The sequence below is a fragment of the Colossoma macropomum genome, unplaced genomic scaffold (assembly GCF_904425465.1).
Source record: "Colossoma macropomum unplaced genomic scaffold, Colossoma_macropomum, whole genome shotgun sequence".
Taxonomy (NCBI): Eukaryota; Metazoa; Chordata; class Actinopteri; order Characiformes; family Serrasalmidae; genus Colossoma; species Colossoma macropomum.
This window is the reverse complement of record NW_023494785.1, coordinates 780,569-792,877: the sequence shown is the minus strand read 5'-3', so window position 1 is coordinate 792,877 and position 12,309 is coordinate 780,569. Positions and strand designations below refer to the sequence as shown.

The following is a 12,309-nucleotide window of genomic DNA, read 5'->3' as shown; positions in this document are numbered from 1 at the left end:
TCACTGCTGCTTTCACTGGAGGTATCAATGGATCTGTGTAAAAACTGTTCCACCTTCTGCTTTTAACCTGTAAATCATCAATGAGTAAAACAGTTGTGTTTGTAGTTCCCAGGTCCTGTCCTCCCTCTGTCTATCCATCCTGCTGCTGAATGCCAGTCAGACGAGTGCAGCGCTGGCCCTCAGGGGCCGATTCAGAGACGCCCAGAGAGAGAGAGACGCCCAGAAACAACTCGTACACAGAGCACTGTAAGAGATGTTGGTTCTCAGAATTTGTTTTCTCAAAAAAACATGCCTTTATATCTTTATGATGACAATCTAAAAGAATCAAAGTAGCACTTCCTCTGAATCCTGTATTCACAGTGCTTATAAACACAATTATAAGACATTATATTGTAGGTATAATACCTTATAATGCCTGGCATAAGCCTGTATAATTGCTGTAAGGAGTTGTTCCAAAAAAGTTGTGACGCTGTGAAAAATGTAAATAAAAAAAAAATGCAGTGATGTGCAAATCATTTAAAACCTATATTTAATTGAAAATGCTTCAAAGATAAAATATCAAATGTTAAAACTGAGAAATTTTATTGTTTTTTCAAAAAAATATGCCCATTTTGAATTTGATGCCAGCAAGACATTCCAAAAAAGTTGGGACGGGGGCAACAAACACTACATGGGCTCAGAAACACTTCTGAAAACCACTGTCTGTGAAAACAGTTCATCACTGCATCTACAAATGCAAGTTAAAACGCTAAAACACAAAGAAGAAACCAAATATAAACAGGATCCAGAAACGCTGCCACCTTCTCTGGGCCTGAGCTCATTTAAAATGGACTGAGGCGAAGTGGAAAAGTGTCCTGTGGTCCCACGAATCAATATTTGAAATTCTTTTTTGGAAATCATGGACACTGTGTCCTCTGGGCTAAAGACCACTCAGCTTGTTTTCAGTGCACAGTTCAAAAGCCAGTATTCATGATGGTATAGGGGGCATTAGTGCACATGGCATGGGTGATGTGCACATCTGTGAAGGCACCATTTATATATATATATATATATATATATACACGTTTTGGCAACATATGCTGCCATCCAGACGACATCTTTTTCAGGGAAGGCCTTGATTATTTCAGCAAGATGATGTTAAACCACATTCTGCATGTTTTACAACAGCATTGCTCCATATTAAGAGTCCGGGTGGCAAACTGACCTGCCAGCAGTCCAGATCTGTCACCACTGATAACATTTGGTGCATTATGAAATAAAAAATATGACAAATGAGCCCCTGAACTGATGAGCAGCTGAAATCCTGTATCAAACAAGAACAGGAAAACATTTCACTTTCTAAACTACAGCAGTGTCTCCTCAGTTCCCAAATGCTTACAGAGTGCTGTTAAAGAAGAGGTGATGAAACACAGTGGTAAACAGGCCCCCGTCCCAACTTTTTTGGAACGTGTTGTTGGCATAAAATTTAAAATGGGCTTATATTTTTCAAAAAACAACAACATTTCTCAGTTTCAACATTTGATTTGTTGTCTTTGTAGTATTTTCAATAAAATAGAGGGTTTAAATGATTTGCATATCACTGAATTTAGTTTTTATTTGCATTTTGCAAAGTGTCCCAACTTTTTTGGAAATGGTGTTGTATAATATGAAGTAAACATGAATGTAATGCTCTATAAAAAGGTTCTGGTATATTTTCTGAATACCATCCAGACCCAAGAGTCATTACCAACTACCAGCTGTGACACGCACTTGTCTAAACTTTATTCAAAAGGGACCTGTTATGTTTTTCCGGTATTTCTTTTTCCTTTAGAGTGTCATGTAGCGTTTTGTGCATGTAAACGTTTTGCAAAGCCCCAAAGCTCAGCGTTCCCTCCAGAGGGAGAAACTCTCTCCCACAGAACCCACTTTTTAGCTGCCTGAAACGCCTCGTTGGAATTCCAGCCCTTTTCCTTTGTTACAGGATGACATCATCTCGTAACACAGTCCTTACTGCCCGCCTACCGGCAAGCTCCACCCCCTTACACAGCCCACAGCGGCTACTGGAGGAGGAAGAGTGTGTTCAGTGCTGTAGCGTGTGGAGAGACACTGATCGGACTTTCAGGATCCACTCTGGATCAAACTGATCCGGCAAAACCGACGCTGCTGGAGAAACAGCCACAGAGTTTACAGCTGCTCAGGAGAGAAGGGTCTGTCTGCTGACTGCAGGACAGGGGCGGAACGTGCAGGGGTGGAACCGCTCTGGAGGCTGACCGATCAGAGCATACTGGGCTCAATGGGAGGAGGGGCTTAAAAACCAAACAGGAGCTCTAACAGAGTGTTTCAGACAGAGGGTTTTTGGGGATTTGGAGACCTCTTTGGTGGAAATATGTAACTGCATGCAACATGCCAAATAACACTTCGTGGCATGTGATTCAGCCCTCCTCCCTGAGTGGATGAACCTGATTGAAAGAGAACTCAGAGAGACCTCAGTCTAAAGTTGGTGAAGGAGCGTCTTCTGAGGATGTGAGTGAATTATCTACTACTGTCATCACATCTTCATCAGAATGATGTTGATTTTGAGACCATTTGAGGCCGAAACATCGAGCCGGACCTTCTTTTTGAGCCTGTGTGACATTAATACATAAAGACGTACCACGTGATGTGAAAACTCCTGACTCAACACCTCTAACTTTAAATGATTACTTCAGGCTTTACAGGGCGACTCGCAGCAGCATATATTATACCATGGATATCATACCATAGCAGCGGCCTAGCAACACCATAGAAACCACCTGGGACAGAACAGCAACAACCTAGCAACAACTTACCAGCCACCCAACAATCACAAAGCGATGTGTTAACAACAAGCTGGAATATCTCTTAGCAACACCATAGCAACTACCTGGAATTGCTATATTAACCCAATTGAGAAATCAAAAACAATCCACAGTGTCCTGCAGCCGCTTTAACTCCAAAGCGATGCTGGCTGGCTTTGTCAACCCTGCTAAAAAAAATTTGTTTACAAACTTTGTCTGTATAGGTCAAACACTTTGCGTTTACATATGAATATAATATGTCGAGAGTTACTGCATATCTCATTACACAAACATGTATTGGTGTGTGTGTTACAGGGAGCACAGACAGAATACAGAGGACGAACTGATATGGGGAGAGTGGATCAGAACCACAGACGCCATCTACAACAACCTGCACAAATACCCACGTGTACGTCTCTCACACACACACACACACACACACACACAGTGTTTAAATGGATGAGTTGAGGACTTTTATTTTTATTGTCCTGTTCTTTTATTGTAGAAAACATCAGAGGTGAGATCTGACTGTCAGGTGAGACCAGTTTGGCTGTTCATTACATTAGTTTTTCAGTTATCTACAAAAATGGACAAAACACAGTTGGACATAAACCGTCAGAACCACATCAGCAAGTTAAACGTTTCACAGTATGTCATTCATGTCCCAGTGCAAACAGTCCACATGTGGAAACTAAACCACAAAAAACAGCCCAACACATTTAAACAAATCCACTATTTAGTCTACAGCGGGTTAGCCCCTCCCATTCACCCTACAGCGGTTTAGCCCCTCCCATTCACCCTGCAGCAGTTTAGCCCCTCCCATTTCCCCAGCAGCTGTTTAGCCCCTCCCATTTACCCTGCAGCTGTTTAGGTTAGTGTTGTAGATTCCCAGGTACTTGGTGAGTATAAGGTTTCATTACTTGTATTAGCCTCATAGCTCTAGTGCTAAAGCTACATAAGCAAAAAAGTCAAGCATGTCTTAACAGATCAGCTACATGTGTTAGTGGTTAATCCTCCTCTCTCTCTGTCTGTCTGCTAGTCTCTCTCTGACGCTGATGCTGCTCTGCTGTACGCCATGAAGAACAACTACTACGACTGCTAAACACCTACAAACACACCACTCACTCCGACTGAACTCTCTCATAAACACTGAAAACTCTGGACTGTTAACCAGCTTACAGACACTAACCTGAACACGACACTCACCGGCCACTTTATTACAAACACCTACCATGTACTTCCACTAATTGGCCACTTTATTAGAAACGCCTACCTTGTGCTTCCACTCACCGGCCACTTTATTAGAAACACCTACCATGTACTTCCACTAATTGGCCACTTTATTAGAAACGCCTACCTTGCGCTTCCACTAACTGGCCACTTTATCAGAAACACCTACCTTGTGCTTCCACTAACTGGCCACTTTATTAGAAACACCTACCTTGTAGTACTGGTGTAGACCTAATAGTTATAGTTCACCACATCTTTAAAACATAAAACATCTCAGACGTCAGGCAGCTTATTTCATGTAATAACTGTTTGTGAAGGAGCTTTTAGACACATTACAGTGCAAATTACAAACATATAAATACAAACGTGTGCAAGAGTGTGTAGGTGGGTGTTTTTGTGTCTCTGGAGTTTTCTCTGTCTCACCACTAGAGGGCAGCACTGATCTGCTAAATTCCACATCAGACCACAAGAGACCTGAAGCAGTGCTAGAACCTTTAAACAGAATAAAACACACAGCTCACACGTTAAAAGAGCAAAATACTTTTTGATGGCTACTATTTAAAGAGTAACTCAGACATTTTATTATTATTTAACATTTTACACACCATTAACAGTGAGCAGTGAGTCTATGTGGTTCTGTCTGATCAACCTCACTTATGGAAAAGGAATAAATGTAGAGTCACCTGTCCTCCTCCTGGAGATCGACCGTCCTGCATGTTTCACCCACAACCCAAATCTAACACACGTCTTTCAGCTAATCAAGGACTTCTGAAGCCAATAATTAGGATCAGGTGATCAGGGTTGGAGATAAAGTCTGGAAGGAAGGTAGATCTTCAGAGCAGGGCTGGTGACCACAGGTGTAAAGTACCAAAATGTTAATGCACTTCAGTGTTTGGAGTTCAGTTTGTAATGAAACTGCATTTGAAATGTGTCTCATATATAAAAATAATGATAATAATAATAAGTGCCCATGTATTTCTTTTCAGTATGATCTCGGCTGTTCAGTGAAACTTCCTTTCCTACCGGGGGGCGCGGTCAATCTCAAAATGTTGTCACTCATTTTGCTAGTGTTTTCCATGTTGAACGTCATGTTTGGTAGAAACAGTGAAACGGTGTGTGGTGGGTTTTGAGGTGTGTTTTCTCTCATTTTATGGGCGTGTCAGAGGTGTTACCCAATCAGCAGCGAGGTGTATATAAACCCCACTATTTTAAAACAATTTTAAACGCAATGTTTTCTATTACACTCTCTACAATTGAGACCTCTGCAGCTTGGTGTACACAACTATTGAAAACATTAGGAGACACGTTTGTAGTATTTTATTGTAATTTTTTAACAGAATAAACTAGAAGGACGTTAAGAATGGCCTGTGTAACACAACAGAGTGTTCAACGCACCACTGTTTCTATTTAAATGAATGTTTTACCACGTTTAGTTGGGGCTGAACGCAGCCCAGCTTTCCTTGATTTCGTCTGATCTGCAGCTCATGGACTCAGCAGATCTGACTGGCATGTGGATCCACATGGCTACCAGATCAGGCAGCATTAAGGAGAGCAGACAGCCTTTGATTTGAGCTCACATTTATTTTATAAGGTGTTCATGTGATGTAGAGGACCTTTATTTTGAAGACAAAGACCTAAAGTGCTTTACAGAAACCCAGCAAACCTGAAAAGGCTGTTTTAAGGAAAAGGTTCACTGAAAGGCTCAGAGTAACTTCGCCTGCAGCTTCTCAGCAGCACAGAAAAGTTGTGAGGCGGTTTGTCAGGGTGTTCGGAGAGACGCCTGTTTCTACGCAGCAGTTCAGCATGTCCAGCTCTCGGCCAACTGGACCATCACAAACATCTTCAGACAAACACAGCTGGAACTGGTTCAAGAAATCTGGAGGATTTTAATGGTGAGGTCAATTAAGTTGTTATTCATTTATTTTTCTCATGTGTTCACAGTAGAGTGAAGAGTAGAACCAATTAGTTGTGGTTGTTGCTAATAATAATAACAATAAAGAAGAATATAGTAAACTATGATTTATAGTTACTGCATGTCATCGTTGTTATGTTAGGCTTCACTAAAGCAATCGTGATGGCAGTAGTTCTCCACAGTGAGCAGTGGTCAGTAATTATTCCCAAAGAGTACAGTTTAGTTCCTTTATTCCCAAAGAGTACAGTTTAGTTCCTTTATTCCCAAAGAGTACAGTTTAGTACCTTTATTCCCAAAGAGTACAGTTTAGTTCCTTTATTCCCAAAGAGTACAGTTTAGTTCCTTTATTCCCAAAGAGTACAGTTTAGTTCCTTTATTCCCAAAGAGTACAGTTTAGTTCCTTTATTTTTAAGCGTGTAACACAGCACTGTTTAATGCAGAAACCTTTGCTTTTTATTACTTTTTGGTCACCAAGTTATCGTTGCAAGTCTTATGTAATACCAGTCTAACGGCGCCCTCTTCTCATGCTGGGGCTGAATCTCAAACAGCTCTGAGACCTGAGGCACCTCAGCACATTATTTAAATCCCATATCTGAACAATAAGTGTGTTTTGCCAGTGAAATCACCAAATATCATCAGAACAGATCCAAATGAACATAAATACAGTAAACCACTGGTCTCGAACTCTGGTCCTGGAGAGCTGCCTTCCTGCAGAGTCCAGTTCCAACCATAACCTGCCACACTTGCTCCAGCTAACCAACCTCCTCCAAGTCCCTGATTGGCTGGATTAGATGTATTAGAGTTAAGGGCAGCTTATTGGATACAGGTTGGAACTGGACTCTGCAGGAAGGCAGCTCTCAGGGACCAGAGTTGGAGACCACTGCACTAAACAGTGACATGAATTTCTAGTTGGAAGAACAAAGTTTGGTTCTGGATTTTTCCAGACATTACATATATTCAATCAGCAGCACACTTGATTTGATTAAATGAAGTATTAATTAGCCCAATCAGATATCAAAGAGTACTGTTTGTGGTGGGCTTGTGTTTGTGGTGGGCTTACAAGCCAAAAAGTCCAAACAGCAGCTCCACATTTAACTTTATGTTTGTGCATGCTGACCGTATACATGGAGAAACGGTATTCTTTAAATACTGCGCTGGTTTCTTTGTACGTGAGGTGCTCAGTAAGAGATGTTCTTCACACTGGGGGTCTCTGATTATCCTCTTGTCCATGTACCGCCACCTGTTACGCTTTATTAGCTCATCTGCTAGTTTCATATTTGTTGGTGTTGTATCTACTTGTGTGACGAGGAGTCAGATTTTTGAAAAGAGAAGAGTCGTATGAGTAAATGTAATGATTTCTCCCACGTCTGTAAAGTTTACAGCAGCTGTAAATCACCCACAACACTACCTCTAGGAATGTGTTTGTGTTGTTCGCATTTACTTGTATTGTTTGTGGCCCAAAACAAGCCAATAAGTCAGGGATGCGGGAAGGTGTTTTCGGTTGGAGGTGCTGAAATTTTAAGCAGCACTTATGTGACGTGACTGATGATGTCAAGTAAAAATGATTTGAGTTTTTTTTTTTTTTGCTAATTTACGTCAAACAAAACATCATACAGTGCTATAATGACACAAAAGACAACAAATTACATGTAACTGACACATCAAACCTCTGCTCTCTTGTTCTGGACGAACTTTAGGCAAATGAACTGAGGGGCGACCAATCAGATTGTTGATTTGTGGCACGATACCCAACAGTGTCACACCCACAGTCAGGCAGTAGGATTTAACTCTGGATCTATCTTCTTACCGACGGCCACCAAAGTACGTGTAGTCACTCACTGCAGATCCCGGAGCTCTAATCCACAGCCACACTGACCTGCACTCCTCTATGTGTTGTTTTTTCATCCCTCATTCCTCAAATAGACACCCATTAGTTTTCAACAACACATAGCTACCACTTAGCAACTCCCTATTGCAATTGCCTAGCAACAATTTAGCAGCTGCATGGAATACCATAGCAACTGCCTACCAACGTCTTAGCAACAACCTGGGATACCATAGCACCTGCCTAGCAACATCTTAGCAACTGCCTGGGATACCATAACAACTGCCTACAAGTCCCTTAGCAACCACCTGGGATTTGGTACCAAACCCCTAGCAACACCATAGCAACAACCTGTGCTACAGTAGCAACCGCCTAGCAACACCTTAGCATCCACCTTGGATACCATAGCAACCACCTAGCAACCTAGTAGGAAGTAAGAACCATTTAAGCTGCACAACCATTCTGCATTTCCTTCAGAAACTGCATATTTCTAGTTATGTTATATTATTAAAAATACAATATCAGCTTCTTTGTGTCTCACAACCAGCCTATAACTCTGCATAGACTTCCTCTCTTTGAACCTCAGCCTGTGTGTGTTTGAACAATTCACCCCAAAGTGTCCAGCAGTTTTCGGTGAAAATACAGCATTCATTTAACAGCACAGCTGCTGCAGATGTTTAGAGTGTACAAATACGAAACGAATCCGCACACCTCTATTTATTTACTTAAATTATTAAAAAGTTCTAAACATTTTATTTTCATTATTATTTTTAACAGATGCAATCCTGAAATCAAAACCACTTCCTGCACCCCTGTGTAATAAGCCAAGAGAGGCTGTGCATTACTGTGATTTTATCACAGGGAAGGGTGTCCGTAGGCATGATGCAAGCGAAACCTTTTTTCCTGTGATAAAATAATTGTAAAGTACGGCCTTGAGTGCCTTATTGCTTTTATACAATGGTGGCCAACACAAATTATAAAATACACATTTTTTCGGAATAATCGTTAATAATCAACATAAACACACCTTTAGAGTTTGGTATCAATGCCAAGCAACCATGGACCGCTGAATGAAGAGAATGTTCGGTCGCCCATCGCTGTTCACTGCGGTCATTTCATGTCTTAACTTTTTGTCATATAATAATGAACGTACGATAACACAGCACTGTCTCATGCAGAAACCTTTGCTGTTAAGTACTTTTTGGCCACCAAGTTATCATTGCAAGTCTTATCTAGTACCAGTCTAACGGCGCCCTCTTCTCACGCTGGGGCTGGATCTCAAACAGTTCCCTGCTCCCTACGTAGTGCACTACTTAGGAGTTTAAATACTGGACGCTGCAGCCCAGCAGAGCAAAATACAGCTAAGAAACAGACATTTGGGACTCAGACTCATCCACACTCGACGCAGAGTGCACTACAAGAATTTCAAAACCTCAATAGCTAGCACACTGTTTAGGGAGTATGGAGCGGTTGGGACTCAGCCTGGGTTTGACTTTACTTGGACAAACACAGACGTTTGAAGCGTGTAAGACATTCGAGTGACATTTTTTAGACTTTTATGCTGCCGTTTTACAGTGAATTATATCATAAGTATTTTAATTCAAGCCTGTGATGTTTAATTCTAAAGAAAATAAGCTGTCAGCCCCCAGTTTACACAGAACCGGGTTCTTACTTCGTCAGTACACTCGGTGCTCCATCAGCATGCGAGTCAAAGATTATTCCGTTCACAGAGCAAGGATTTTTGGTGACGTGGCGCAGTGATACAGGGTTCAGTTGTTGTGAAGTGGCCGGTGTGCGTATATCATATATTTTACATCAGCCTCAAACGCAGTTCAGCCAATCAGATTTTAGGACTGGAACTATCTGTTTTATAACTGTAGTTTGATTTTATCTGTCAGTGTTGATGGTTGGCTGTAAACGTTGTGGCTAATGACTGATGGCGAGGTAGGTGGATAGTTAAAAAGGAGAAACTGTGCTGAATGATTACACGTTTTCTACTTCTCAGCAGCAGAAGCTACATATTACACAGGAGGCTGTTTAGGCCTGAAGAATGTAGGAGACTCCTATTTTTGTACTTTAGTTGACTGTAAATACTACAGATGGCCTGCGGTAACATCACTGAATGGACAGTACTGTGGACCTGAGGCACCTTAGCATGTTATTTAAAACCATATCTTAGCAATAAGTGTGTTTTGCCAGTGAAATCAAAAAATATCATCAGAATAGATGCAAATGAACATAAATACAGTAAACCTGTGGTCTCCAACTCTGGTCCTGGAGAGCTGCCTTCCTGCAGAGCTTCCTCCAACCTGTATCCAATGAGCTGTTCTAGCCAATCAGGGACTTGGGATGAGGTTGGTTAGCTGGAGCAGGTGTGGCAGGTTGTGGTTGGAACTGGACTCTGCAGGAAGGCAGATCTCCAGTTGGAGTTGGAGACCACTGCACTAAACAGTGACATGAATTTCTAGTTTGAAGAAGTTTGGTTCCAGATTTTTCCAGACATTACATACATTCCATCAGCAGCACACTTGATTTGATTAAAAGAAGTATTGATTAGCCAAACCAGATGCCGGATGATAAATACAAATAATACTGGAACTTCAGGTTTGGAAATGGCTAAAGGAGCATATTGACATTGTGTTAATGTTATTTGTATTTACTGTAATATTACCTTGATAGAAAAACCAGCATAGACCAGCATTCCTTGTCACCATCAAAACCAGCATATCGCTGTTGTCGGATCAAAACCTCATATCTCCAAAATGGTAACTTTACAGGAGAAGGAAAAAACATACTTTACCTGTAATGTAAGTCAGAGGAACCAGACATTTTTCCACAGTCATTTTGGGTTGTTTCTTTTGGTCTGTTCATCATGAAATTTACACACAATGTAAAGGCCAAAAGAAAAAAAGTGTAAAATGACAAAAATGGAGAGGCTTGTGTTGAACCAAATATTGTCTTATTCAGGGCTAGCTAGCTTACAGATACAACAATGAGTCTTGGCTAGTGGTCAAGCTAACTAGCCAGCAGCTGATCTAAGAAGGACATCCTTAAATGAGCTACTGACTGTATTATATGACCTGCTAGCAGATGTTTCTCTCACCAACTGAGGACACAGTAAATAAACTAATGTTCTACAAAAACCTCAAGCCCATCGATAAAAAAGCCATATAAACCATTAAAACTTTCTGCTGGTTCCTGAAGATGTCCAATAGACATGAATGGTACTGTGTGTTTCATGATGTGCTGATATCACAGTGTAAAGGACTCGACTAGATTTGAGAGTAATTTATAGAGATATTTCGCTGAATTATTACTTAACTCTCTGGGGTCTGAGGTGATTATCTCTCGATTTGTTCTTATCTTCTTAAACCCTCCTCTAAAGGCTCTTCATATAACATGATCCTCATATGTTTCATATCTAAATGCTCCGTTATCTTCATCACTACTTTCCAAACCCGCTGCAGCAGCTTCAGCAGCTGTAAACTCTCTGCACGCCGTTTCACATGAGTCTCCGATGTGGACTGAACGAAGAATGAAGGGTCTCCGGCGTGATGGTCAGTCCTTAGTGATTTCCTGAGTGTCCATTGGTCAGTTTCACACAGACTGTAGACGGACACATGAATCCTCCAGTTCCACACGGTGAGAGGCAGATGACGTGTATCTCAGCCCCTCTTCATAGGCTCATAACTCCGGATGTGAGTCTCGTATGATCTCGTGATAAGATGGAATGGAAAGGGCGACTCTACAGATTCAGGAAGTGTTTGAACTGGATTTCTGAGCTGGATCATCACAAAGACACAGACACAGATATAGAAACAGAGAATTTGACACAGGGGCAAGTTCGTGGACCCCAGAGGGATAAAGTGAGGTTTTACACTTCCAGCCACTGTGAAGATAAAAATGATAAAGTCTGTTCTGTTCTTGAAGGTAAGTTAATAGTAAAGTATTTTTGTATGTTGAATGTTCTTTAGGCTCCTCTGACCTGATCCTATGAATAAGCTGATGGAACTTCTAACTCTTAGAAGACTCAGTTATCACCAGCCATAACAAAATCATGCTGAAACAAGTTGACAAGAATGTACAGAAACGCTGCCGACTTCTCTGGGCTCAGCTCATCTGAAATGGACTGATGCTCAGTGGAAGCGTGTGTTGCGGTCTGACGAGTCGACCTTTCAGATTGTTTATGGAAATAATGGACGTTGTGTTCTCTGGACCAAAGAAGAAAAGAACCATCCAACCTTTTGCTACTATACTTTTAACACACATTTACACACACCCCCATTCACACACACTCGTCCATTCATCCTCTCTCTCTCTCTCTCTCTCTCTCTCTCTCTCTCTCTCTCTTTCTCCTACACTCACTCACTCACACAGATTGTGTAAGAACTAAACAATTTTCTCACAGACAGGAAGTGAGGTAGGTCCTGTTGTTTCCATGGAGATGGATGTAGTTGCTTAGATACTGTCACTAAAGACTCTCTTTCTCTGTCTCTCTCTTTTATGTCTCTCCTTCTCTCTTCTCCTTCTGTCTCTATTCGTTCTCT

At 41.3% G+C, this 12,309-nt stretch overlaps 1 protein-coding gene across 1 annotated transcript in view; it reads left to right on the top strand.

The window, feature by feature from the left end:
- The window catches only part of LOC118814967 (circularly permutated Ras protein 1-like), a 31,890-nt gene extending 26,902 nt beyond the window's left edge, over window positions 1-4,988 (top strand). The window contains exons 18-21 of the mRNA XM_036580887.1: window positions 106-246; window positions 3,111-3,204; window positions 3,301-3,330; window positions 3,835-4,988. Of these exons, the coding sequence (XP_036436780.1) occupies window positions 106-246; window positions 3,111-3,204; window positions 3,301-3,330; window positions 3,835-3,897 (328 nt within the window). The 3' untranslated portion in view covers window positions 3,898-4,988. The remainder of the gene's footprint in view (window positions 1-105; window positions 247-3,110; window positions 3,205-3,300; window positions 3,331-3,834) is intronic.
- Window positions 4,989-12,309: the final 7,321 nt, after the last annotated feature.